The sequence below is a fragment of the Mesoplodon densirostris genome, chromosome 3 (assembly GCF_025265405.1).
Source record: "Mesoplodon densirostris isolate mMesDen1 chromosome 3, mMesDen1 primary haplotype, whole genome shotgun sequence".
Classification (NCBI taxonomy): domain Eukaryota; kingdom Metazoa; phylum Chordata; class Mammalia; order Artiodactyla; family Ziphiidae; genus Mesoplodon; species Mesoplodon densirostris.
In genome coordinates this window covers 43,668,061-43,693,866 of record NC_082663.1, presented here as the reverse complement: position 1 = coordinate 43,693,866, position 25,806 = coordinate 43,668,061, and the positions used below count along the sequence as shown (strand labels likewise).

General features: G+C 36.7%; 1 protein-coding gene across 1 annotated transcript in view; it reads left to right on the top strand.

Moving 5' to 3' along the window:
* Nucleotides 1-12,507, top strand: part of DHX29 (DExH-box helicase 29) — a 47,480-nt gene extending 34,973 nt beyond the window's left edge. Inside the window, exons 21-27 of the mRNA XM_060092886.1 lie at nucleotides 277-501; nucleotides 2,044-2,180; nucleotides 2,590-2,683; nucleotides 7,432-7,734; nucleotides 8,530-8,661; nucleotides 9,788-9,884; nucleotides 12,201-12,507. Coding sequence (XP_059948869.1) covers nucleotides 277-501; nucleotides 2,044-2,180; nucleotides 2,590-2,683; nucleotides 7,432-7,734; nucleotides 8,530-8,661; nucleotides 9,788-9,884; nucleotides 12,201-12,247 — 1,035 coding nt within the window. The 3' untranslated portion in view covers nucleotides 12,248-12,507. The remainder of the gene's footprint in view (nucleotides 1-276; nucleotides 502-2,043; nucleotides 2,181-2,589; nucleotides 2,684-7,431; nucleotides 7,735-8,529; nucleotides 8,662-9,787; nucleotides 9,885-12,200) is intronic.
* Nucleotides 12,508-25,806: the final 13,299 nt, after the last annotated feature.

Here is a 25,806-nt window from a genome sequence, read left to right as displayed (position 1 = left end):
TAGAGCTGGACTTGAGAAATCCTGGCCTAGACCAAAGGTTTCCTACTCTGAAAGATCTATAATATCTTTCAGTTCTCAGATTTTTGATTCTATGAAAATCAGAAATGAAGAAACTAAAAATATGGACTGGAAGATCTCATCCTTTTTCCTACTCCCTTAATAGATACAGACATTTATCCTCTGCTTAAAATTTTACTTAAATTAAGTTCCAGTTTGACCATCTCTTTGTTAATTCTTTCTGATCACATACTAATTTATCACTTTTTCAATCTGCAGAAATGCAATCTTGGTTCTCCTGAAGATTTCCTCTCCAAAGCTTTAGATCCTCCTCAACTTCAAGTAATCAGCAATGCAATGAATTTACTCCGAAAAATTGGAGCTTGTGAACTAAATGAGCCTAAACTGACTCCATTGGGCCAACACCTTGCAGCTTTGCCTGTGAATGTCAAAATTGGCAAGATGCTTATTTTTGGTGCCATTTTTGGCTGTCTTGATCCCGTGGTAAGACAAACAACACTGCTGCTTCTTCACTGTAAATATCATTTTGGCTGGGGAAGTATTAAGTTTAGAAACAAATTTTCACTTTTATTTTTTTTAACTAAACAGATTGTCTGTACTAACATTAAAACCAGGAAATCTAAATGCTTAATGAGAATTTTTGAATATTTAACTTTTTATATTTATATACAAGAAAATCATCCATTTACTAAGTGTATTGTAGGTACTATTTTGTAAAAGGGTTTTGGCTTGTCTAGACTTTTGCTATCAAACATCCCACTTGAAATATTTACTTAATTGAATATATAGTAAGTGATTCTTAGAGCGTTTTGAACTCCACACATAAGTAGAATCAAAACTTCCTTTTGGGGGCCTCCCTGGTGGCGCAGTGGTTAAGAGTCCGCCTGCCGATGCAGGGGATATGGGTTCGTGCCCCGGTCTGGGAGGATCCCATATGCCGCGGAGCGGCTGGGCCCGTGAGCCATGGCCGCTGGGCCTGCGCATCCGGAGCCTGTGCTCCGCAACGGGAGAGGCCACAACAGTGAGAGGCCCGCATACCGCAAAAAGAAAAAAAAAAAAACTTCCTTTTGGGCTTCCCTGGTGGCGCAGTGGTTGAGAGTCCACCTGCCGATGTGGGGGACACGGGTTCGTGCCCCGGTCCGGGAGGATCCCACATGCCGCGGAGCGGCTGGGCCTGTGAGCCATGGCCACTTAGCCTGCGCGTCCGGAGCTTGTGCTCCGCAACGGGAGAGGCCACAACAGTGAGAGGCCTGTGTACCGCAAAAAAAAAAAAAAAAAAAAAAAACTTCCTTTTTTCTGAGTTACCTCTGAGCTAGCAACTACCAGCAATTCTGTTTTCTCAAATTATCTCAGAATTAACAAACTTGGTGACTCTGTCTGAATCTCTTGGCTCATATGCATGCTCTGCCATTCCAACTTTCCAGCTATATCAAGTTGTGGCCTTTTCTGGGACTACAAATCAAGGCTGTTTGAAAATGAAATGGAGAGAGTATGACTTACTCTAGTCTCTTTTTTTCTAGTATCAGATATAGATACTCACCAGAATTATGTTGAGTCCAAGAAATATCCTCTGCCGTGACAGTTGATCTGAAAAGCTGCAACAACAACAAATGGGTTGTTATGTAGTCCAGATTATGTAAGAAGTATTTAAAGAGCATTGCAGGCAATGGAAATTCAGGCTAGGAGTCAAGATCTCTGAGCTGTGATTAAGGAATTTCTTTTAACTGTGTGACAGACTATAAATCACACAAATATTCATTTTTTAAAATCTCTGATTCTGGTGGTATTACTTCACTACCCACAAAGATGGTGTAAAGTAAAGTGATAAATGTTTAAAATTCCATAAAATGAAACTAAAAGTAACTAATTAAAATGAAAATATGTAGCTATTATAGAACACGTTAAATTGAAAAGAAGAAACATGCAACTTGAAAGTGCAATTGTTTTATGATTTGCTTTCTATTTCAAATCAGCTTTCAATATATACCTCTTTAATGATAAAATTTTTTGGTTATTTATGGATAGGCAACACTAGCTGCAGTTATGACAGAGAAGTCTCCTTTTACCACACCAATTGGTCGAAAAGATGAAGCGGATCTTGCAAAATCAGCTTTGGCTATGGCAGATTCAGACCATCTGACGATCTACAATGCATATCTGGGGTAAATAAATAATCTGGGTTTTGTCAGTAGGCCAAACCTGAGGGTATTTACTTTTTAAAAAAATTTATTTTTGACTTTTATTAAAAGTATACATTTAAGATTTAAATTTATTTTTAGTTACTGCATCTGTCAAGTTGAATTATTTTAAAGATTCACATTTTTATAATCCTAAAATTTATGAACAATGTACTCTGTATTATTATGTGTATATTACCTTGTATTTGAAGTTATTAATTTACTGTTATACATGAACAAAAAATATCTGTATTGTAATTGAAATTCTTACATACAATTGGCTAGTTCCTAAAACTTCCTCTTTTGATATGATTATAAGGTAATTAAAGCTTTGGTTAGTAATCTGAAAAAGAGTTTGGAAACATATTAAAATTTGGTCATTTTACTTATGTAGATGGAAGAAAGCACGGCAAGAAGGAGGCTATCGTTCTGAAATAGCATATTGCCGGAGGAACTTTCTTAATAGAACATCACTGTTAACCCTAGAGGTAGGTCTTAATGCAACTATCTTAATTCAGGGTCACATAGTCAATAGGATTAATTTGGAAAAAGAAACGCCTAGTATTGTACTTGACACATAGTAAGGGTTTAATTAAACATTTGCTGAATTAATAAATTTGTGATTTTTTTGTTTTGTTTATCCCAGCAGTTAACCTGTATTACACAGTGATTCAAAATAGTATGTAACAATCGTAATATATTCAGGAAATGATCAAAGATGCAACATGATTTCATAGAAATAACAGTAGCTTGGGAATTAGGATAGTTGTCTATTCAGCAGCTCAGCTTGGGGAAGGTTAATTAAGTCTCAGTTTCTCATTTTAAAAAATGGAATTGAATTGGGGATATTCTATAGTTTTTCTCAACTCTGATAATCAGCTGTTATTTTTAATTATTATGGAAATTTTCAAACATACAAAACAGTATAGGGAACTCCTGGGTACTCATTTCCTACTTCCATAATTATCAACACGTGCTCAACCTTGTTTTACTTATACTCCCGTTAATCCACTATCTGCCCTCTAGATTATTCTGAAGCAAATCCCAGGCGTCAGATTGTTATATATCTCTGAAGTATAGGACTGTTTTTTTCTTTAACATTACCATGCCTTAAAAAATAATTCCTTAATATCATCAACTATACAATATTTAAATATCCCTGATTATCTCATGTTTCTTTACAGCTAGTTCAAATCATGATCCACACAAGGTCCACACATTGTTTGATTGATATGTCTCAAGTTTAGTACAACATTTAAAGGGAAATGGTGTTTAGTGCAGACATGCTATAAAAGTATTCATAACCTCTCACATAATTCCCATAACCTCTCACATAATTCCCCTCTTCTATGCTCATATTTTAAAAGGTTAAAAAATATTTTTATTCCCATATAATTTGACCAAGTTTTGTGTGTGTGATTTAAAATAACTGCTGAACCTAGTACCTAAGCATCTATTAGGTGCTTAGTCAATATTTTTGAATTAATAAATAAAAACTAGATTATTAGATTAGCCTAACAGTGTACTTCTATAATGTCAGATATGCAGTAGACTTGAAGAATGCAGGAAAAAATAAATAACTGCTGAGATGACAGCAGGGACTTTGCTAAGTGGAATAAACTTTGTCCTTCTTGAAGCAGAAAAAGGGATAAATTGAAGAAACAGTTGCCTCTGGGCCAGCTGACTGGGGTTCAAGATATGGAGAGCTAATCAACACTCCTTTATCTCCACTCCGCTTCCTCCCAACCTCCAAGTTGCCTCCCACTCCCTTCCTTCTGTGAGCCTTTTCTTCACCTCCCCTGGGCTGCAAGGTTTTCAATCTCTTTACCAGCCTTGTGGTGTGGCAGCAACTGTCTGTTTGGTCTTTCCTCTCCTGGACTTAAAGTCCCTTAAGTCCCAACAAACCAGAAGCCTAAAGTAAATCCTAAATGTACACTTCACCTTTTAATCACTTGTATCCTGTTTACTTTAAAATGCTCATCCTCCCTGTAGTATTTTAGTTGATTGGCACTACTAGAGGTAGAAAAAGATTTTAGGCAACAAGTTTAGATTGTTGCCATTAATAAACTTTGTCAGAGTTCTTTAGGAAATTAAAATGTTTCCCAGAGACAAATGAAGAAGGTTCTTGCAGTCTAGGTTCAGAGTCCTCTGTAATTCTTCCTTACTGTTCTCTATGTGACCATCCTTATTGAGTAAAAATGTTGAAAGGAGAGCTACTGTGGAAGTAAATAGACTGAATGAAAATGCGTTCAGGTACATTTTTTATTGCTCTCACATTTTAGACATTCTTATTTTATGACATCTAAAGTCTTGGGAAGATAATCTATACAAAATCAGTTGATGTTACGGAATCAGATGACTCCATTTAATCCTTGACTTTCCAGTATCTTTTTTTCCTCCCTAATGTAATATGGGCTGTAGTTAACTAAAAATTTGGCATACTGTTAATTTTAATTGACGTATGGTTGATTTACAACATAATATTCATTTTAGGCATACAGCATAGTGATTTGGTATTTTTATAGTTTATACTCCATTAAAGGTTATTACACAATAATGGCTATAACTCCCTGTGATGTACAGTATATCCTAGTTGCTTGTCTGTTTTATACATACTAGTGTATATCTCTTAATTCCACATTCCTATCTTGCCCCTCCCCCTTTCCCTTCCTCCACTGGTAATCACTTGTTTGTTCTCTGTATCTGTGAGTCTCTTTCTGTTTTGCTGTATACATTTGTTTATTTTAGATTCCACAAGTAAGTGATATCATACAATATCTGTCTTTCTCTGTCTGCCTTATTTCACTAAGCATAATACTCTTTAGATCCATCCACACTGCTGCAAATGGCAGGATTTCACTTTTATTTTTACTAAAATTTTTTTTAATTTTATTTTTTTTAATACAGCAGGTTCTTATTAGTCATCTATTGTATACATATTAGTGTATATATGTCAACCCCAATCTCCCAGTCCATTCTCCCCCGCCTCCGCTTTCCCCCCTTGGTGTCTATACTTTTGTTCTCTACATCTGTGTCTCTGTTTCTGCCTTGCAAACCGGTTCATCTGTACCATTTTTCTAGATTCCACATATATGTGTTAATATATGATATTTGTTTTTCTCTCTGACTTAATTCACTCTGTATGACAGTCTCTAGGTCCCTCCACATCTCTACAAATGACCCAATTTCGTTCCTTTTTATGGCTGAGTAATATTCCATTGTGTGTATGTACCACATCTTCTTTATCCATTCGTCTGTCGATAGGCATTTAGGTTGCTTCCATGACCTGGCTATTGTAAATAGTGCTGCAATGAACATTGGGGTGCATGTGTCTTTCTGAATTACAGTTTTCTCCAGATATATGCCCAGAAGTGGGATTGCTGGGTCATATGATAATTCTTTTTTTAGTTATTTAGGGAACCTCCATACTGTTCTCCATAGTAGCTGTATCAATTTACATTCCCACCAGCAGTGCAAGAGGGTTCCCTTTTCTCCACACCCTCTCCAGCATTTGTTGTTTGTAGATTTTCTGATGATGGCCATTCTGACCAGTATGAGGTGATACCTCATTATAGTTTTGATTTGCATTTCTCTAATAATTAGTGATGTTGAGCAGCTTTTCATGTGCTTCTTGGCCATCTGTATGCCTTCTTTGGAGAAATGTCTGTTTAGGTCTTCTGCCCATTTTTGGATTGGGTTGTTTGTTTTTTTAATATTGAGCTGCATGAGCTGTTTATATATTTTGGAGGTTAATCCTTTGTCCGTTGATTCATTTGCAAATATTTTCTCCCATTCTGAGGGTTGTCTTTTCGTCCTTCGTCTAAAATTTTACTATAATATTAGATATTTATGGAACTTGAGTAGTAATAATATATTAAGACATTTCTTCACAAGTATTGGCTGGTGCTAAACTTGAAAATAAACTGATATTAATAAAATGCATAATCTGAACAGTTTGCTAAAGTAACAAGATACTATTTATACAAAGACTAATGCACAAAAATATATACTTTTTAAAATTATTTATTTATTTATTTATTTATTTTTGGATTCATTGGGTCTTTGTTGCTGTGCACAGGCTTTCTAGTTGCAGCAAGCAGGGGCCCCTCTTTGTTGCGGTGTGTGGGCTTCTCATTGCGGTGGCATCTCTTGTTTCAGAGCACAGGCTCTAGGAGCATGGGCTTCAGTAGTTGTGGCATGCAGGCTCAGTATTTGTGGCTTGCAGCTCTAGAGCACAGGCTCAGTAGTTGTGGTGTACAGGCTTCATTGCTCTGTGGCATGTGGGATCTTCCTGGACCAGGGCTCGAACCTGTGTCCCCTGCATTGGCAGGTGGATTCTTAACCACTGTGCCACCAGGGAAGCCCAAGATATATACTTTATACTGCTGGCTTTACTTAGTAATATGATAGACTAGGAAAATATTTAACAAATATTAACGTTTATAATAAGGCTATAAATGAAAAATTTTAGCATGCCAAATTTCCACAAAGGCTTTTTTTTTAAATTGAGGTATAGTTGATTTACAGTATTAATAAGTTTCAGATGTATCACATAGTGATTCACAAATTTTAAAGATTATGGTCCATTTATAGTTATTATAAAATATTGGGTGTATTCCATGTGCTGGCAATATATCCTTGTAACTTACTTATTTTATACATAGTAGTTTGTACCTCTTAGTCCCCTATCCCTGTCTTGCCCCTCCCTCCTTCCCTCTCCCCACTGGTAACCACTAGTTTGTTCTCTATGTCTGTGAGTCTTTTTGTGTTATATTCACTAGTTTTATTTTTTAGATTCCACATATAAGTGATAACATACAGTATTTGTCTTTGTCTGACATATTTTACTAAGCATAATGCCCTCCAGGTCCATCCAAGTTGTAGCAAATGGCAAAAATTCATTCTTTTTATGGTTGAGTAATATTCCATTGTATATACATACATCATCTTCTTTATCCATTCTTCTATTGATGGATATTTGGGTTTTTTCCATATCTTGGCTATTGTAAATGGTGCTGCTATGAACATTGCAGTTCATATATCTTTTCGAGTTAGTGTTTTTGTTTTTTCCGGATATATGCCCAGGAGTGAGATTGCTGGATCATGTTGTAATTCTGTTTTTAGCTTTTTGGTGTCTTGTCAATTTTGATAGGAAACAGTAATATAAATTACAAGGTTGGTTGGTACCTTCTCTATTTTAATTATGATCTTGTCTCTTTTCAACAAACCAATCCAGGATGTAAAGCAGGAGTTAATAAAGTTGGTTAAGGCAGCAGGATTTTTATCATCTACAACTTCCAGTGGCTTGGAAGGAAACAGAGCCTCACAGACCCTTTCCTTCCAAGAAATTGCCCTTCTTAAAGCTGTACTTACTGCTGGACTGTATGACAATGTGGGGAAGATAATCTATACAAAATCAGTTGATGTTACAGAAAAATTGGCTTGCATTGTGGAGACAGCCCAAGGCAAAGCACAAGTACATCCATCCTCAGTAAATCGAGATTTGCAAACTTATGGATGGCTTTTATACCAGGAGAAGGTAAAGTACTCATTCTTAAATTCCAATATTCAGGGCATTATTCTAGAAATCAGTCATAAGAAATTAGGATCCCCAGCAGATACCGTATTTGGTTCTTAAATTGAGCTATTCATGTTTGTTTATATTTGAAATCAAGATGTACATGGTTTCTCAACAAAAACATATAACATGTCTTTTTTCCACATTTCCCAATAAGGGAGATATGGGATGGGATAGAATTATATATGATGTGGCAACAGTTTGAGTCACAGTGCAACCTAAGATAATTTAATAGCAAATATTTGTAGATTACAATTAAAACAGTCAACCTTTTGAATCATAGCTCATTAAATTAATAAAGATCCATAATTTCAAGCATTGGCTTGAATAACTCCCAGCATATCATCAAACTTAAATGTGTAAAACATAACAAATTCCTGACTAATGGCCAGTGCTGAACCTTGCTTTAGAAACCAGACACTCTGAAACTTATTCATAATTTTATTGTTGTGTTAATTATTTAACAGCATTAGCATAAAATTGCTTGTTCATAGTCTCATTTATGTTCAAGGTATATAATTCAGCCTTACAATTAATGTTTAAAATCCTTTTAATAGTATAAATGCACAGGTGGTGACTGTGATTATTATAAAATTGACAAATTATGCACATAAGAGAATGTAGACATGTAGCTTTATAAAACCTGATTTAAAATATATAGTAGCAAATTATAGAGAAATGCTTACATGAAACAGATAAATGAATTTTTAATATTTTTAGGCTTTAAAGTGGTTTTTTTCCTCTCTTTTTATGCAGATACGGTATGCCCGAGTATATTTGAGGGAAAGTACCCTAATAACCCCTTTTCCAGTTTTACTTTTTGGTGGTGACATAGAAGTTCAACACCGGGAACGTCTTCTCTCTGTTGATGGCTGGATCTATTTTCAGGTACATGCTACAACTGATCTTATTGATTATATTAAAATTTCTACTTCCAGTACCACTGAGGTAGGTTTTTTTTTTAATTTTATTGGAGTTTGCATAATTTCTTCCCATAATTTGACTTAAAATAGAAGACTTACTTATTTTATCTTGCCTATATGGTTTTAAATCTGTTTAATTTGAAAATCAAATTATATTGCTATTACAGATTTCATTTATTGTCAGTAATAATTATAATTTGCCATGTGTTGTATACTTCAGTAGTTAACTTTACATGGATTATCCCTAATTTAATACCCTAACAGTCTTGTTAGATAATTTCTATAGTTTCTTTCTATAGACAAGGCACTTAAGCTCAGTGAGAAGTTAAATAACTTACCTAGGTTACATGGATTGTTAATGGTAGAGCAAGGTTTAAACCTAGAACTATCTGATCCTCAAACTCATGCTCCTTCCGCTATATTGTGCCACCTATAAAGAGACACAGATTCATAGCTTAAATGCATATTGTCACATTCTTCATTCTTCTCTGGAAAAATTAGACCAACCAGTGCTACCAGCAGTAAGTTTGTTTCTGTGTAATTCATCAACATTGACCAGTTTAAGCAAATCTAATACATTCTGCTGATGTACCGTGATAGCTGTTTGTCTAAGACTGGAAATGTAAGTTTTAAAGGCAACTTAAAAAATATGTGCAGTTCTCACAAAAGAGGCTGAGGTGGTAGTAGAGTTCTATAACTGGATTGTGGTGATGGTTGCACAACACTATAAATTAACTAAAAATCATTGGATTGTATACAGTGAATTTTTTATGATCTATAAATTATACCTCAATAAAGCTTTTTTTAAAAAATTTCATTTTAAAAACTAGTAAGAGGAGAAAACAAACAATTGAAATAATGGTTGCTTTATTTTGGAAAGAGATATCAAATTTATGGGTACTTAATAAGGAAATTGAAGTTTATGTATCTTAGCTACAGGAAGTAATTTGTTTATATTCTTCCCATAACGTTTTAAAGTTAAGATGTGCTAAAGCATATTGTAAGGTATACATGCTTACTTTGATTTTATTTAAACACATTTCCCACTCTCTGGGATTAACATTGTTCAATTTGTCATCTCCTCTCAATAGGCACCTGTTAAGATAGCTGTCATTTTCAAGCAGCTAAGAATTCTCATTGATTCTGTTTTAAGAAAAAAGCTTGAAAATCCTAAGATGTCCCTTGAAAGTAAGTGTTTGATTATAATGTAGGTAGCAAACAGTATACTTTTAAACACTGGCATACACTATAGCTCATTGAGGCTTAAATTCCATGTGATTAAAAATTACTTTAATAAAATTTATTTTATGCTGAATTCCATCAGGCACAGACAATTCTTCATTATTCACAATCTAGTTATCCTCTTATGATTCTTCTGGTTTACTCCTTCCTCTTCTAAGCTTCACTTCTAAACTTCGGGCCATTTCATAGACAAAGGTTGATAAAACTGAGCATTTGTCATTTTGCTACTAGTTTACATACTAGTAAACTAGTGATACAGTTATTATAAAAAATAAGAAAGAGGGACTTTCTCTGAGGTTCCCAGCATGTTTTCTCTACCATTCTCACAAATGCAGAGCTGTTAGTCTGTATAAAATATGTACATTATCCTTCAACAGAAATCTGCAGTGGACACATGAGTTGCCACTTAGTCTGGTATAGTGTTTCCCAAACTTGCCAAATAATCGGAATTATCCTGGCAGTTCTTAAAAATACAAAGTCCAAAGACCTACTCCAGGCATACTGAATCTCCTCTGTGGGAGAGGCCAATGGCCATGTTATTATTTTGTAATCTCTTTTAATCTGTAACACTTCACCTCTACTACCTTCCCCATTTTTAAATTTATAGTAAACTAGGTTATTTTTCTGGTAGAATTTCTGACATTTAGGATTTGGGTGGTTGCATCTTCATGCTTTGATTTAATGTGTTTCTCTGTTTCTTATATTTCCTGTAAACTGGTAGTTATATCTAGAGAGTTGATTAGAATCAGATTTTCAGGAAAAGAATATTTTTTGGTTGGTGCTATATTCCTCTCATTGCATCACATCAATTTGGTTTTCCTGCTTTTAATGATGTTAAGAATTGATTTATTGTTCAATGTGATTATATTTAACAAGTATCCCAGTTAATTCTCATAGTTAGGCAAGGGGGGAGCTACTGGTCTAGTGCTACTACCCTGAAGCCTCACACTCTATGTTTATTTGCATAACTGAAGGTGAATGAATAAGCGCTAAACTGTATTAGTTTTCCTGTACTGCTGGAAACTTAGATCAGGTCTTGACATATTAAGAGCTCTTTTCTTGAGGAACTTTGTGCACTACAACTCAGCCTTAGAAAAAATTACATTATATAAAGGACAGGTTGAACCTCAACTTTTAAATTAAGAAAAATGAATTTTAAAATGATTTCAGTGTTTCTCTTTGCCATAAAAGAGAAAGCAGAACTTGCCCTCTGATGAAGCATATATTTTTGACTTGGGGGGAGGATAAGGTACATTAGTGTCCTCTTTCTGGACTTTATAATAAGAAAAGTTGGGATATAACACCAAGCTGTTGAAATAACTGAAGTTGCTCTTGTACTTTCTTTTACTCTACTCTTCCTCAAACTAAAAATCATGGCTCTTTCTAGACCTGCCGTGTTCCCCTTGCAGCAGGTGACCTTTCTTTTCCTTTTTTTTTTTTTTTTTAATGCCACTGTAGCCTCTAGGAACCAGAGTGTCAGGCCATGGGCCCCATTATCAGAATTCTCCATTGCAATCATTGAAACATAGACCATTCTCTTACTGAAGTATCTAATAAGACACAGAATTTCAGTCTTGGAGCCCTGATAATTACAACTATCCAGAGAGTAGTTAGGAAGTCACAATATCAGACCAACTGTTTAAAAGTGGAAGCAGCTGTTAAAACCTCTAGCAAATAACGTAGCCTCTATTGGTCTATTCATCAGATTAACTGGTGTTTGATTCCTTTGTTGTGTGGAGAGGTCTGTCACTTTGCCATTGACACCTCTCCAAGAGCACTTCCCAGTTAAATTTCTTTGTTTCCTTTGGACTAAACATGGAGAAACGGATAAAGAGTTCCTTATTCCTTGCCCATACTGTTGGAATCCTGACACGTTCTGAAGTTTATAGAAGAGTCAAAAAGCCTTTAGTATATTTGAGCCAGGTGAAAAAGTTAGGAAACTTCTGTCTTAAAAGAATTTTTAAGGAAATAATTCCTTATAAAGGACCAACAGTTATATCACATCATCTCTTCAGGCCTTTGCCTACTTTTTATCAAAGTAGGTGTAATACAACTATAATGATAATTAAAATAATATTTGTATGGCAACAAATTATATTATAGAGGCATCTCTAGTTTTATAGTGAATATTGCTGATGTTAATTCTGTATTCTAATTTAAAAGAATCTTTTAATGAAGTATATCTGTGGTTTACATGTGTATATATTGGAAAATTAGTCAGTGATGAGTTTATTCATGGGAATTTTTTCTCCTTCCATCCAGATGACAAGATTCTACAGATCATTACCGAATTGATAAAAACAGAATAATAATTGAAACTGAAATTCATGTTCAACTGCTTTAACAATTAAGATGAAGACAAAGTCATGAAATTATGTGAAAATGGACCATCCCATTAAGTATTTCAGTACTTAAAATGTTGGTACTAGCCATAATGTAAAGGTGGTGGAAAAAAGCACATACTTTAAACGTGTAATTTTCTAATTTCTTTTTAATGATGATTATTCTCAATGCATTTGCCACTACATTTACAATAAATTCTTTGGTATCATCCATGTTGTATACATCATTATTTGCCTTATGGGCAGGGTCTGTGTCTATAGTATCTATAACTTTGTGTTGTGATTCTCTTTGTACCCACCTCATCCTCTCTATCAGTCCTTGATGTCTAGAGAGTTTAGACCTTCTTGACCCAGCGGAGAAAATGAGCTCCAAAACCAGTTGTAATTGAATTTTCACAAAAAAGAACGACTTCACTTTTTTAATATTTGATACTCAAAGTCAAAACCTAATAAGGTATACACTATTAATAGATGCCACCTATATCAGTAACATTCACTAAGTACACAGATATAGTACTGGAGGATAGGCAGCTATAGCTAATGCTACTGTCAACTCAGGGGTGAGTAGCTTGCACCATTTTCCTCAGTCATAAGCTTTGATATCACTGCTCTTGAACCCTTTTTATACCCATAATTGGATTGATAAGGTCAGTAACTTTGAGATAGTAAAACATGCTTAGAAATTTTTCAGTGGTTTCATTTGTTTCACTTACTGAGGATCTTTGAAACTCCATCTTGATTATGTAGAGGAATTTTCCATCAAGATTGTTAAGGAACTTCAAATATATTTTTGTGTAAAACAAAGGCAGAAATTGTATCTGAAGGACAAAAGATTAGAATTGAGTAGGAATGTAGTCTAATTGCTTGACTCTCATAGTAGGCATTCAGTGACTATAGTTGACCCTTGAACAACACAGGGGTACCAACCCTCCATGCAGCTAAAAATCTGCCTGTAACTTTTGACTCCCCCAAAACTTAACTACTAACATCCTACTGTTGGCCAGAAGTCTTACTGATAACATAAACAGCCGATTAACATACATTTTGTATGTATTTGTATATCTAACATATATTTTATACATTCATGACATACCTAACTTTTTCTTAATTTTTTTTGATATTTCTAGGCTACATGGTTCATCTGAAAATTTTTTAAATTGTTGCAAATCTTCAAAAAAACTTTCCAATATATTTACTGAAAGAAATCTCCATAAGTGAACCCACAATACAGTTCAAAACTGTGTTGTCCAAGGGTCAACTGTATTGATGAATGAATAAAAGAAGCTGTAACTTTCACTTTATGTGCAGATAAAAGTGAAAATATACTTAGTAGCAATCTCTAATTTTAGGTTTCTACTTGACAGCAAGGAGTCAAATGTGACTGTGGTTAGGAATCTCTAGCTAGTGCCATTAACAGAAACGGAAGTGTTAGGTGAAAGAGCTAGACTGGGTGCTGGGGGCAGTTCCACCTGTGACTGACGGGGACAGAGAAATTGTGGAGTCCTGCTGGTGGAACTGATGTTGGTAGATTACTTTGTGCAAGCTACTGCCCAGATGTTTTTTGTTTGCTGACTCATTTAATCTTCACAACATTCCTATTAGGTAGGTAATGCATTATCCCCGTTTTACAGATGAGGAAACTGAGGCATGAGGAAGTGAAATAACTGGTCCAAGATCACGCTGATAGTAAGTGGCAGAAGCATTATGGCTCTGGAACCATTTACATTTCTGAAATGTAACCGTTCCTTTGAAAATGTGAAACTGGCTCACATCAGGATTAGGATCATAGGGTTAGAGTCTTTCACACAGAGGTGATAGTTAACAATGTGGGAATGAAGATGATCACCAAAGGAGAGAGCAGATAGAAGATAAGTAAGGTTAAAATCTTGCAGAACTCCATACTTCCAAGTCCATTCACTCCTTTCCATCTCCTCAGCCATCACACAGACCCACATCACCATCATCTTTCACCTATATCACTAGTAATCTCCAAACTAGGCTCTCCCCTTCTTACCCTCTCTAATTCATTCTCTCTACAACTGTAAGAATGATCTTTTGAAAAGATATCTGTTGCTTGGCTGAATAAACCCTTTACTGGCCTCCCATTGCCCCTAAAGTATGAAGTTCTGAACGTGCCTACAAAGCTCTTAAGTGATCTGGACCTTGCTACTCTCCAGTCTCCTCTCCACTCTCCCTCTTCTCACAGTGCTCCAGCCACACCGGACTCCTTTTGAATCCTAGAAGATGCCAAGTGCCTTTTTAATCATTTACATGTGCTGTTCTCTGCTGTCCCGGTTCTTTACCAAACAGACTTTACCTGCCCCTTTGCTATCTCCACAGACCATCCTATGGACTTCCTCACTGACCACCCTTCTGAAGTATATCTCCCCTTTTAATCACTCTTACAACACAGTACTTTTCTCAGAATGTACCATCTGCTGCTTGTCTTCTCCCACTAGACCATATGCTGTACCACGACTGTTTTCACTCGCTATTGTGTACCAGGCCCACTGCCTGGCACATCCAGGCATTCAATAAATGTCTGCTGAAGATGAATGAGGTGTGAGGAGAGGCAGGGTAGGGCGTTCTTACCGAAGCAGAGGAAGGAAAGTTTCTGGAAGCAAGAGTATTGGCAACAGATGTTACAAACTAAGAAAAGACTTCCAGATTTCATAAATAGATCAAGCTTTTGAGAGCAGTTTGAATTAAGGGTGGCGAGGAAGGACACTAAGAGGTCCCACAGCCACCTACACATTTGGTGCTTTGCTAGGAGGACTTGCAGGGCTCAGAGGCTATCATTTATTGTAGAGAAAGATATACAACAGGATCATCAAGGGAAAAAGACACATCACATGGAGTCTGGAGGAATCTACGCACAGGCCTCCTACGTGTTGTGCGATGTCTCTGCCCAGAGAAGCCTGCTGGAGACTCGGAGTCCAAGGATTTTATTGAGGGCTGGTTACAGGCACAAAGACCAAAATCATAACTATCAAAATTCCAGACACCCAGAAGGAAAGCAGGCATTCAGTGCCCCAAGCAGGCAAAAGTGTTATCTGAAAAGCAAGGAACTTTTCAAAAGCCAGATTCTCAGGCTCCAGCCAAGAGCCAACCCTGCAAGTAGGCCCTTCTAAAGACAGCAACCTCAGGCCTGCTATGTTAAAAACTCTTCCCTGCACAGTCACAAAGCATAATTTTTAGGGAATCAATACAAACCAAAAGGTGGTGCACCAAGTAAAGAATACTCTTTACAGATGTGATGAAGAAACAGAGAACACATCAGAGGCTGAAGAATGAGATATTTTAGGATAGGAAAGACCCTCAGTGATTTGCAGACAAAACAGAAATAACTAGCAGAGAGTAAAGATAATATTAGCATTGGAGGGAGCCCAAGAAAGGACTAAAGAAGAATACAGGGAACAACTTGGAAAGGCTTTTTGGCTTTCCCCACCCAGCAATGCTTAGTGACTTGAGGAGATAAGCCTCTAAAGTTAATAAAGGGCTTTTTTGCATTCAAGTGACCTTGGGTTCTTAGAATGAAAGAGACTGTCTCATTGAAATGGTTCACCAAAATGCTTACATACAGGCAAATGGGTCCAGAAAAAAGGCCATGGACCAAGAAAACAGGGAGAGCCTGAAAGATTAGAGGTCAGGATCTAATCCCAAATCCATTGTAAGTGAAAAGTAAGGAAACTGATTAAGGAAGAGAATTTCATAATTTAAAATCTGAGATGCAATTGTTCCAACAATAAATAAACCCAAAGGGCTTCCCTGCTGGTGGAGAGGAAAATGGAGATAAGAAACACTGAAGGTAGGTCCAGAAGCAAGATAGCCAGCACGCTGGTTCATAAGTGTCGATTCAGGAAAAGGATGGAGAAGACCACGCCGGTTTCTATGGTTGTTGGGGAAAGTGGGAAGGTGCCCTGGAGCTTAATACACAGTGGCAAAAATAAAAATAAAAAATAAGGAGAGAGTCATATGAGAAAATGCATGCTCTTCAGGTTAGGGGTTGTTGAATCCTGGTGGTGGTACAGGTATATGCCCACCTCTTCTCACTGAATCAATCTTACCCACATTTTAAAATATAAGGAATAGTCTATATTGGGGAGGATTAGCCAGAAGGAAAGGAAATATTATAAATGGAAAGTAGATTTCCATTAAAAAATTTTTAAATGGAGTATTATGTGATAAGCACTTAACTAAAAGCTTTATTATATTCTTGTTTAGGCCTCACAACAATCCTGAGGGGAGATGGATAATGTATTTCCAATTTACAAATGAGGAAATTGACGCTAAGCAACTAAATTTTCCGAGGTTGCTCAACTACTGAGGAAAAATGAAAAGACCATTCCAAAATAATCTGAGCAGTATACTGGTGTAAGGATAGACTATATTAGATCTATGGAATAGAATTGAGAGTTCAAAAATGTTCAAATACAAACTACTGTACATAAAATAGATAAGCATCAATGATTTACTGTATAGCACAGGGAACTATATCAATATCTTATAATAACCTATAATGGAAGATAATCTGAAAAATATATACAGCTGAATCACTTTGCTTTACACCTGAAACTAACACAATATTGTCAATCAACTCTACTTCAAATAAAAAAAGAAATAAGTAAACCCATCTGTGGACAGCTGATTTTCAACAAGTGTGCCAAGACTGTTCAATGGGGAAAGAACAGTCTTCTCAACAAATGGTGCTGGGACAACTGGATATCCATATACAAAAGAATGAATCTGGACCCTTACCTCACACCACATACAAAAAGTAACTAAAAGTAGATCATAGAGCTAAGTGTAAAAACTAAAAACATTTGTCATTTAAAGCACACCATCAAGAAAGGATTTAAATGACAACCCACAGAATGGGAGGAAATATTTGCAATCACGCCTCTGATAAGAGACTTGTATTTTAGAATATATGAGAACTCTTAGAAGTCAGTAATGGAAAGATAATCCAATTAAAGAATGAGTCTTTTGGTGGTATAAGAAGAAGGCCTGGACAACCAGAACCGCTTTTCTGGATTGGTTCCATCAATGCTTTTGTCCCTGAAGACAGGAAGTACCTTGCCAGTAAGGAACTGCCTTTTAAAGTTCTTTTGATATTGGACAATGCCCCCAGCCACCCAGAACTCCATGAGTTCAACATTGAAGGCATCAAAGTGATCTACTTGCCCCCAAACATAACGTCTCTAATTCAGCCTCTATATCAGGGGATCATAACGACCTTTAAGGCTAATTATACGTGGTACTCTATGAAAAGGATTGTCACACTATGGAAGAGAACCCTGATAGAACATCAGGAAAGTCTGGAAGGATTACACCATTCAAGATGCCATCATTGTTATAGAAAAAGCTGTGAAAGCCATCAAACCTGAAACAATATATTCCTGCTGGAGAAAACTGTGTCCAGATGTTGAGCATGACTCCACAGGATTTACTACATAGCCAGTCAAGGAAATCATGAAAGAGAGAGACTGTGGATATGACAGAAAAGGTGGAAGCTGGAGGGTTCAAGATATGGATCTTGGAGAGATTCAAGAGCTAACAGACACCACACCAGAAGAATTAACAGAAGACAACTTGATGGAGGTGAGCACTTCTGAACCAGTGCCAGACTATTAGGAAGAAGATGTAAAAGAAGCAGTGTCAGAAAACAAATTGACATTAGACAAACTGGCAGATTGCTTCTAACTCCTTTTATGACATGGGCCCTTCTGTGATACAGGCACTGAAACTAAAGCAAATGGTAGAAGAAAGATTGGTAGCATATATTACAGAAACATTTTCAGAGAAATGAAAAAGCAAAAAAGTCAGAAATTATGATGTATTCTGTAACGTTCATCAAGTGTGCCTGCCTCTCCTCCCTCCCCTTCCACCTCCTCCTCCTCTTCCACCTCTTGTCACCCCTGAGACAGCAAGACCAACCCTTCCTCTCCCTCCTCCCCCTCAGCCTACTCAATGTGAAAATGACAAGGACAAAGACCTTTATGATGATCCACTTCTACTTAATGAATAGTAAATAATCATCATGTCATACAGCTAATAAGCTTATCTGTTGTGTATGTGTGTCTTCATGTGGAAATCTAATAACTACAGCAAGAACTATATGAGACTTTTTTTGTGACATCATCATCATCACCTAAGTATTCATCATGTAGAACATCGTGTGCAAGACTAGTATTAAAGTGGATAGCCTACCCTTATATAGGCATAAGGTGAGTGATATTTAATATGAAATTAACAATGTGTTAGTTTTCTTACTGTGTATCAGCATATTAGATAAGGGGGGGTCTTTTTTAAGTAACAATGTTTCCAATGCTATATTACGAATATGACTGTAATACTGTATGCCATAAAAAAATTTTTTTTGTGTGTGTGGGGTTTTTTGTTTGTTTGTTTGTTTGTTTTTTGCGGTACGCGGGCCTCTCACTGTTGTGGCCTCTTCTGTTGCGGAGCACAGGCTCTGGACGCGCAGGCTCAGCGGCCATGGCTCACTGGCCCAACCGTTCCGTGGCATGTGGGGTCCTCCCAGACCGGGGCACGAACCCGTGTCCCCTGCATCAGCAGGCAAACTCTCAACTGCTGCGCCACCAGGGAAGCCCTGCCATAAAAATTTTATAACGATTCATTCATTAGTGTATAGGCTAGGCTATAGCAAAGCAATTGTATCAATTACACTAGGCTACCATTGAACTATCATATTGCTGCTTCTTCATTATCAATGCATGAATCATTATACCTATAAATAAATATGAATTTTCTTTCACATTATCTTTCCATTTTTGATATTTAGTGTTAGTAATATGTATAACATCTACAGTGTTTTGTATCATAATAGACAATATTGATGTAGGTACTGACAATTCATCTCATAAACAGAACAATGTAATTGTACACTATCAATAAACACAGTAGAGTACTGTAAATCTATTTTTTCTTCTTTATGATTTTCTTAATAATATTTTCTATTCTCTAACTTATTTTATTTTAAGAATACAGCATATAATACATATAACATGAAATATGTGTTAATCGATTGTTTATGTTATCAGTAAAGCTTCTAGTCAACAGTAGGCTATTAGTAAAGTTTTGGGGGAGTCAAAAGTTATATGTGGATTTTCAGTGGTGCAGGGGGTAGGCAGATGGTTTGTGCCCCAACCCCTACATTGTTCAAGGGTCAATTGTATATTGCAAAATGCTCACCACAATAAGTCTTATTAACATTCATCACCACATATAGTTACAAAAATATTTTTTTCTTCTTCTTTTCTTTTTTCTCTTTCTTTATTCCTTTTTTGTTCTTTCTTATGATGAGAACTTTTAAGATCTATAGGACTTTGTAGGCTCCAGTCAAGATGGCAGAATAGAAGCACGTGGAGCTCACCTTCTTCCACAAATACATCTACATCTGAAACAATTCTTACAGAATACCTACTGAATGCTGGAAGAATATTTCAAACACCTAAAATCGCAAGAAAGATCTCCACATAACCAGGTGGATCTTGGACTGAGGACAAAATGGCAGAGTAGAAGGAACTGAGCTCACCTCCCCTCATGAAAGCACCAAAATCACAACTAACTGCTGAACAACCATCAACAAAAAAGACTGGAACCTACCAAAAAAAAAGATATTCTACTTCCAAAGACAAAGAAGAAGGAGGGGCACATTCGCAACACAAGCAAATCCCATACCTGCCGGGTGGGTGACCCACAAACTGGAAAATAATTATATTGTAGAGGTTCTCCCACAGGAGTGAGAGTTTGGGGCCCCATGTCAGGCTCCCCAGTCTGGGGGTCTGGCATAGGGAAGAGGAGCCCCCAGAGCATTTGGCTTTGAAGGCCAGAGGGGCTTGATCATGGGAACTCCACAGGACTGGGGGAAACACAAACTCCACTCTTAGACAGTACACACAAGGTCTTGTGAACACCAGGACAAGGGGAAAAAGCAGTGACTGCATAGGAGCCTGTACCAGACCTACCTACTGGTCTTGGAGGGTCTCCTGGGTAGGGGGCAATTATGGATCACTGTGGGGACAAGGACACTGGTGGTTGTGGTACTGAAGAGTACTCATTGGCATGAGCTCTCCTGGAGGCAGCCATTTTGATGCCAAGACCTGATACACCCAACAGCCCGTAGGCCCCAGTCTGGGACGCCTCAGACCAAACAACGAACAGCGTGGGAAAACAGCCCCACCCATCAGCAGACAGGCTGCTTAAAGTCTTCCTGAGCCCAGAGCCACCTCTAAACACACCCCTTGAGGACTTCCCCAGTGGTCCAGTGGTTAACACTCCATGGTCCCAATGTAGGGGGCACAGCTTCGATCCCTGGTTGGAGGAGTTCCACATGCTGCAAGGTGCGGCCAAAAAAAAAAAAAAAAAAAAAAAAAAAAAACACCCCTTGACATGGGCCTGCCCACCAGAGGGACAAGACCCAGCTTCACCCACCAGTGAGCAGCACCAGTTCCTCCCACCAGGAGTCCTGCACAAGCCTCTTAGACCAGCCTCACACACCAGGGGGCAGACACTAGAAGCAAGAGAAACTACAATCCTGCAGCCTGTGGGACCACAAACACAGAAAGTTAGACAAAATGAGATGGCAGAGAAATATGTTCCAGACAAAGGAACAAGATAAAACCACAAAAGAACAACTATGTGAAGTGGAGATAGGCAATCTACCTGAAAAAGAATTCAGAGTAATGGTAGTAAAGATGATTCAAGATCTCGGAAAAAGAATGGAGGCACAGACCAAGAAGATACAGAAATGTTTAGCAAAGAGCTAGAAGACATAAAGAAAAAACAGAGTTGAACAATACAATAACTGAAATGCAGAATACACCAGAAGTAATCAACAGCAGAATAAATGAGGCAGAAGAACAAATAAGTGAGCTGGAAGACAGAATGGTGGAATTCACTGTTGCAAAACAAAGGAAAAAGAATGAAAACAAGTGAGGACAGTCTAAGAAACCTCTGGGACAACATTAAATGCACCAATATTTACATTATAGGGGTCCTAGAAGGAGAAGAGAGAGAGAAAGTGCCTAAGAAAATATTTAAAGAGATAATGGCTGAAAACTTCCCTAACATGGGAAAGGAAACAGTCACCCAAGGCCAGGAAGTGCAGAGTTCCACACAGGATAAACCCAAGGAGGAACACACCGAGACACATATTAATCAAACTGACAAAAATTTAACACAAAGAGAGAATATTAAAAGCAACAAGGGAAAAGCACCAAATAACATACAAGGGAATCCCCATAAGGTTATCAGTTGATTTTTCAGCAGAAACTCTGCCAGCCAGAAGGGAGTAGTATGATATATTTAAAGTGATGAAAAGGAAAAAACCTACAACCAAGAATACTCTACCCAGTAAGGCTCTCATTCAGATTCAACAGAGAAATCAAAAGTTTTACAGACAAGCGAAAACTAAGAGAATTCAGCACCACCAAACCATCTTTACAACAAATCCTAAAGGAATTTCTCTAGGTGGAAAAGAAAAGGCCACAAGTAGAAATAAGAAAATTATGAATGGGAAAGCACCCAGTAAAGGCAAACATACATTAAAGGTAGGAAATCATCCACACACAAATATGATATAAAAACCAGCAATCATGAGGAGAATACAAATTCAGGATATTGGAAATGCATTTGAAATTAAGACACCAGCAACTTAAAACAATCTTGTATATTTAAAGACGGATATATCAAAACCTCATGGTAACTGCAAACCAAAACTTTATCAAGACAATAGATATACACCCAAAAAAGAAAAAGGAATCCAAAAACAACACTAAAGATAGTCATCAAAGCACAAAAGAAGAGAACAAAAGAGGGAGGGAAGAAAAGATACCTACAAAAACAAACCCAAAACAATTAACAAAATGGAAATAAGAACCTATATATCGGTAATTACGTTAAGTGTAAGTGGATTAAATGGTCCAACCAAAAGACATAAACTGGCTAAATGGATACAAAAACAAGACCCATATATATGCTGTCTACAATAGACCCACTTCAGATCTAGGGACACATACAGACTGAAAGGGAGGGGATGGAGAAATGTACTCTGTGCAAATGGAAAACAAAAGAAAGCTGAAGTAGCAATACTCATATCAGACAAAACAGACTTTAAAATAAAGACTGTTACAAGAGACAAAGAAGGACACGACATAATGATCACGGGATCAATCCAAGAAAAAGATACAACAATTGTAAATATATATGCACTCAATATAAAAGCACCTTAGTATATAAGGCAAATGCTAACTGCCATAAAAGAAGAACTCAGCAGTAACACAATAACAGGGGACTTTAACACCTCACTTACATCAATGGACAGATCATCCAGACAGAAAATCAATAAGGAAACCCAGGCCTTAAATGACACGTTAGACCAGATGGACTTGATATTTATAGAACATTCCACCCAAAAGCAGCAGAATACACATTCTTTGAAAGTGCACATAGAACATTCTGCAGGATAGATCACATGCTGGGCTGTAAAGCAAGCCTCGGTAAATTTAAGAAAACTGAAATCATATCAAGCATCTCTTCTGCCCACAACACTATGAGATTAGAAATCAACTACAAGCAAAAAACTATAAAAACACAAACACATGGAGGCTAAACAAAATGCCCCTAAACAACCAATGGATCACTGAAGAAATCAAAGAGGAAATTTAAAAATACCTAGAGACAAATGAAAACAAAAATACGACAATCCAAAACCTATGAGATGCAGCGTAAGTAGTTCTAAAAGGGAAGATTAGAGCAATACAATCTTATCTCAGGAAACAAGAAAAATCCCAAATAAACAATCTAACATTACACCTAAGGCAACTAGAGAAAGAAAAACAGACAAAACCCATAGAGATGAAGAAAACAATAGCAAAGGTCAATGAAACTAAAAGCTGGTTCTTTGACAAGATAAAGAAAACAGATATACCTTTAGCCAAACTCATCAAGAAAAAAAGGGAGAAGGCTCAAATCAATAAAATTAGAAATGAAAAAGGAGAAGTTACAATGGACATCACAGAAATACAAAGGATCATAAGAGACTACTACAGCAACCATATGCCAATAAAATGGACAAATTCTTAGAAAGGTGCAATCTCCCAAAACTGAACCAGGAAGAAATAAAAAATATGAACAGACCACTCACAAGCACTGAAATTGAAACTGTGATTTAAAAACTCCCCAAAAACAAAAGTCCAGGACCAAATGGCTTCACAGGCAAATTCTCTCAAACATTTAGGGAAGAGTTAACACCTATCCTTCTGAAACTATTTCAAAAGATTACAGAGGAAGGAACATACCCAAACTCATTCTACGAGGCCACCACCACTCTGATACCAAAACCAGACAAAGATACCACAAAAAAGGAAAATTACAGGCAAATATCACTGATGAACACAGATGCAAAAATCCTTAACAAAATACCAGCAAGCTGAATCCAACAATACATTAAAATACATGATCAAGTGGGATTTATCCCAAGAATGCAAAGATTTTTCAATATCCACAAATCAATCGTTGTGATACACCACATTAACAACCTGAAGAATAGAAAACATATGATCATCTCAATAGATGCAGAAAAAGCTTTTGACAAAATTCAACACTATTTATGATAAAAACTCCCCAGAAAGTGGGCATAGAAGGAACATACCTTAACATAATAAAGGCCATAGGGACTTCCCTGGTGGTGCAGTGGTTAAGACTCTGCACTCTCAATTGCAGGGGGCCCAGGTATGTTCCCTGGTCAGGGAACTAGATCTCACATGCATGTTGCAATTAAGAGTTTGCATGCCACAACTAAGGAGCCCATGTGCCACAACTAAGGAGCCCATGAGACACAAGTAAGGAGCCTACCTGCCGCAACTAAGAGCCAGCAAACCAAATAAATAAATATTCTAAATAATAATAATAATAAAATAATAATAAAGGCCATATATGACAAACCCACAGCTAACATCATACTCAACAGTGAAAAAAGGTGAAAGCATTTCCTCTAAGATCAGGAACAAGACAAGGATGTCCACTCTCACCATTTTTATTCAACATAGTTTTGGAAGTCCTAGCCACGGCAATCAGAAAAAAAAAATACAAATTGGAAAAAAAGAAGTAAAACTGTCACTGATTGCAGATGACATGATACTATACTTAGAAAATCCTAAAGATGCTACCAGAAAACTACTAGAGCTCATCAACAAATTCAGTAAAGTTGTAGGATACAAAATTAATACACAGAAATCTGTTGCATTTCTATACACTAACATCAAAAGGTCAGTAAGAGAAATTAAGGAAACAATCCCATTTACCATCACATCAAAAAAAATAAAATACCTAGGAATAAACCTACCTAAGGAGGCAAAAAACCTGTACTCTGAAAACTATAAGACACTGATGAAAGAAATAGAAGATGACACAAACAGATAGAAAGATATACTGTGTTCTTGGATTGGAAGAATCAATACTGTGAAAATGACTCTACTACCCGAGGTAATCTACAGATTTAATACAATTCCTATCAAGTTACCAGTGGCATTTTTTGCAGATCTAGAACAAAAAACCTTAAAATTTGTATGGAAACACAGAAGACCCCAAATAGCCAAAGCTATCTTGAGAAAGAAAAACGGAACTGGAAGAATCAGGCTCCCTGACTTCAGACTATACTACAAAGCAACAGTAATCAAAACAGTATGGTACTGGGGCAAAACAGAAATATAGATCAACAGAAAAGAACAGAAAGCCCAGAGATAAACTCACACACTTATGGTCAATATATCTACAACAAAGGAGGGAAGAATATACAATGGAGAAAAGACAATCTCTTGAATAAGTGGTTCTGAGAAAACTGGACAGCTACAGGTAAAAGAATGAAATTAGAACATTCTTTAACACCACACACAAAAATAAACTCAAAATGGATTAAAGACCTAAGTGTAAGACTGAATACTATAAAACTCTTAGAGGAAAACATAGGCAGAACACTCTGACATAAATCACAGAAATATCTTTTTGTATCCACCTCCTAGTGTAATGAAAATAAAAACAAAAATAAACAAATGGGACCTAATTAAACTTAAAAGCTTCTGCACAGCAAAGGAAACCATAAACAAAATGCAAAGACCACCCACAGAAAGGGAGAGAATATTTGCAAATGATGTGACTGACAAGGGGTTAATCTCCAAAATATACAAACACCTCATGCAGCTCAATACAAAAAAAAAACGCAATCAAAAAATGGGCAAAAAATCTAAATAGATATGTCTCTGAAGAAGACAAACAGATGGCCAAAAACCACATGAAAAGATGCTCAACATCACTAATTATTAGAGAACTGCAAATCAAACTACAATGAAGTATCACTTCACACCAGTCAGAATGTCCATCATCAAAAAGTTGACAAATAATAAATGCTGGAGACGGTGTGGGGAAAAAAGAACCCTCCTACACTGTTGGTGGGAATGTAAATTGGTACAGCCACTATCAAAAACAGTAATGGAGGTTCCTTA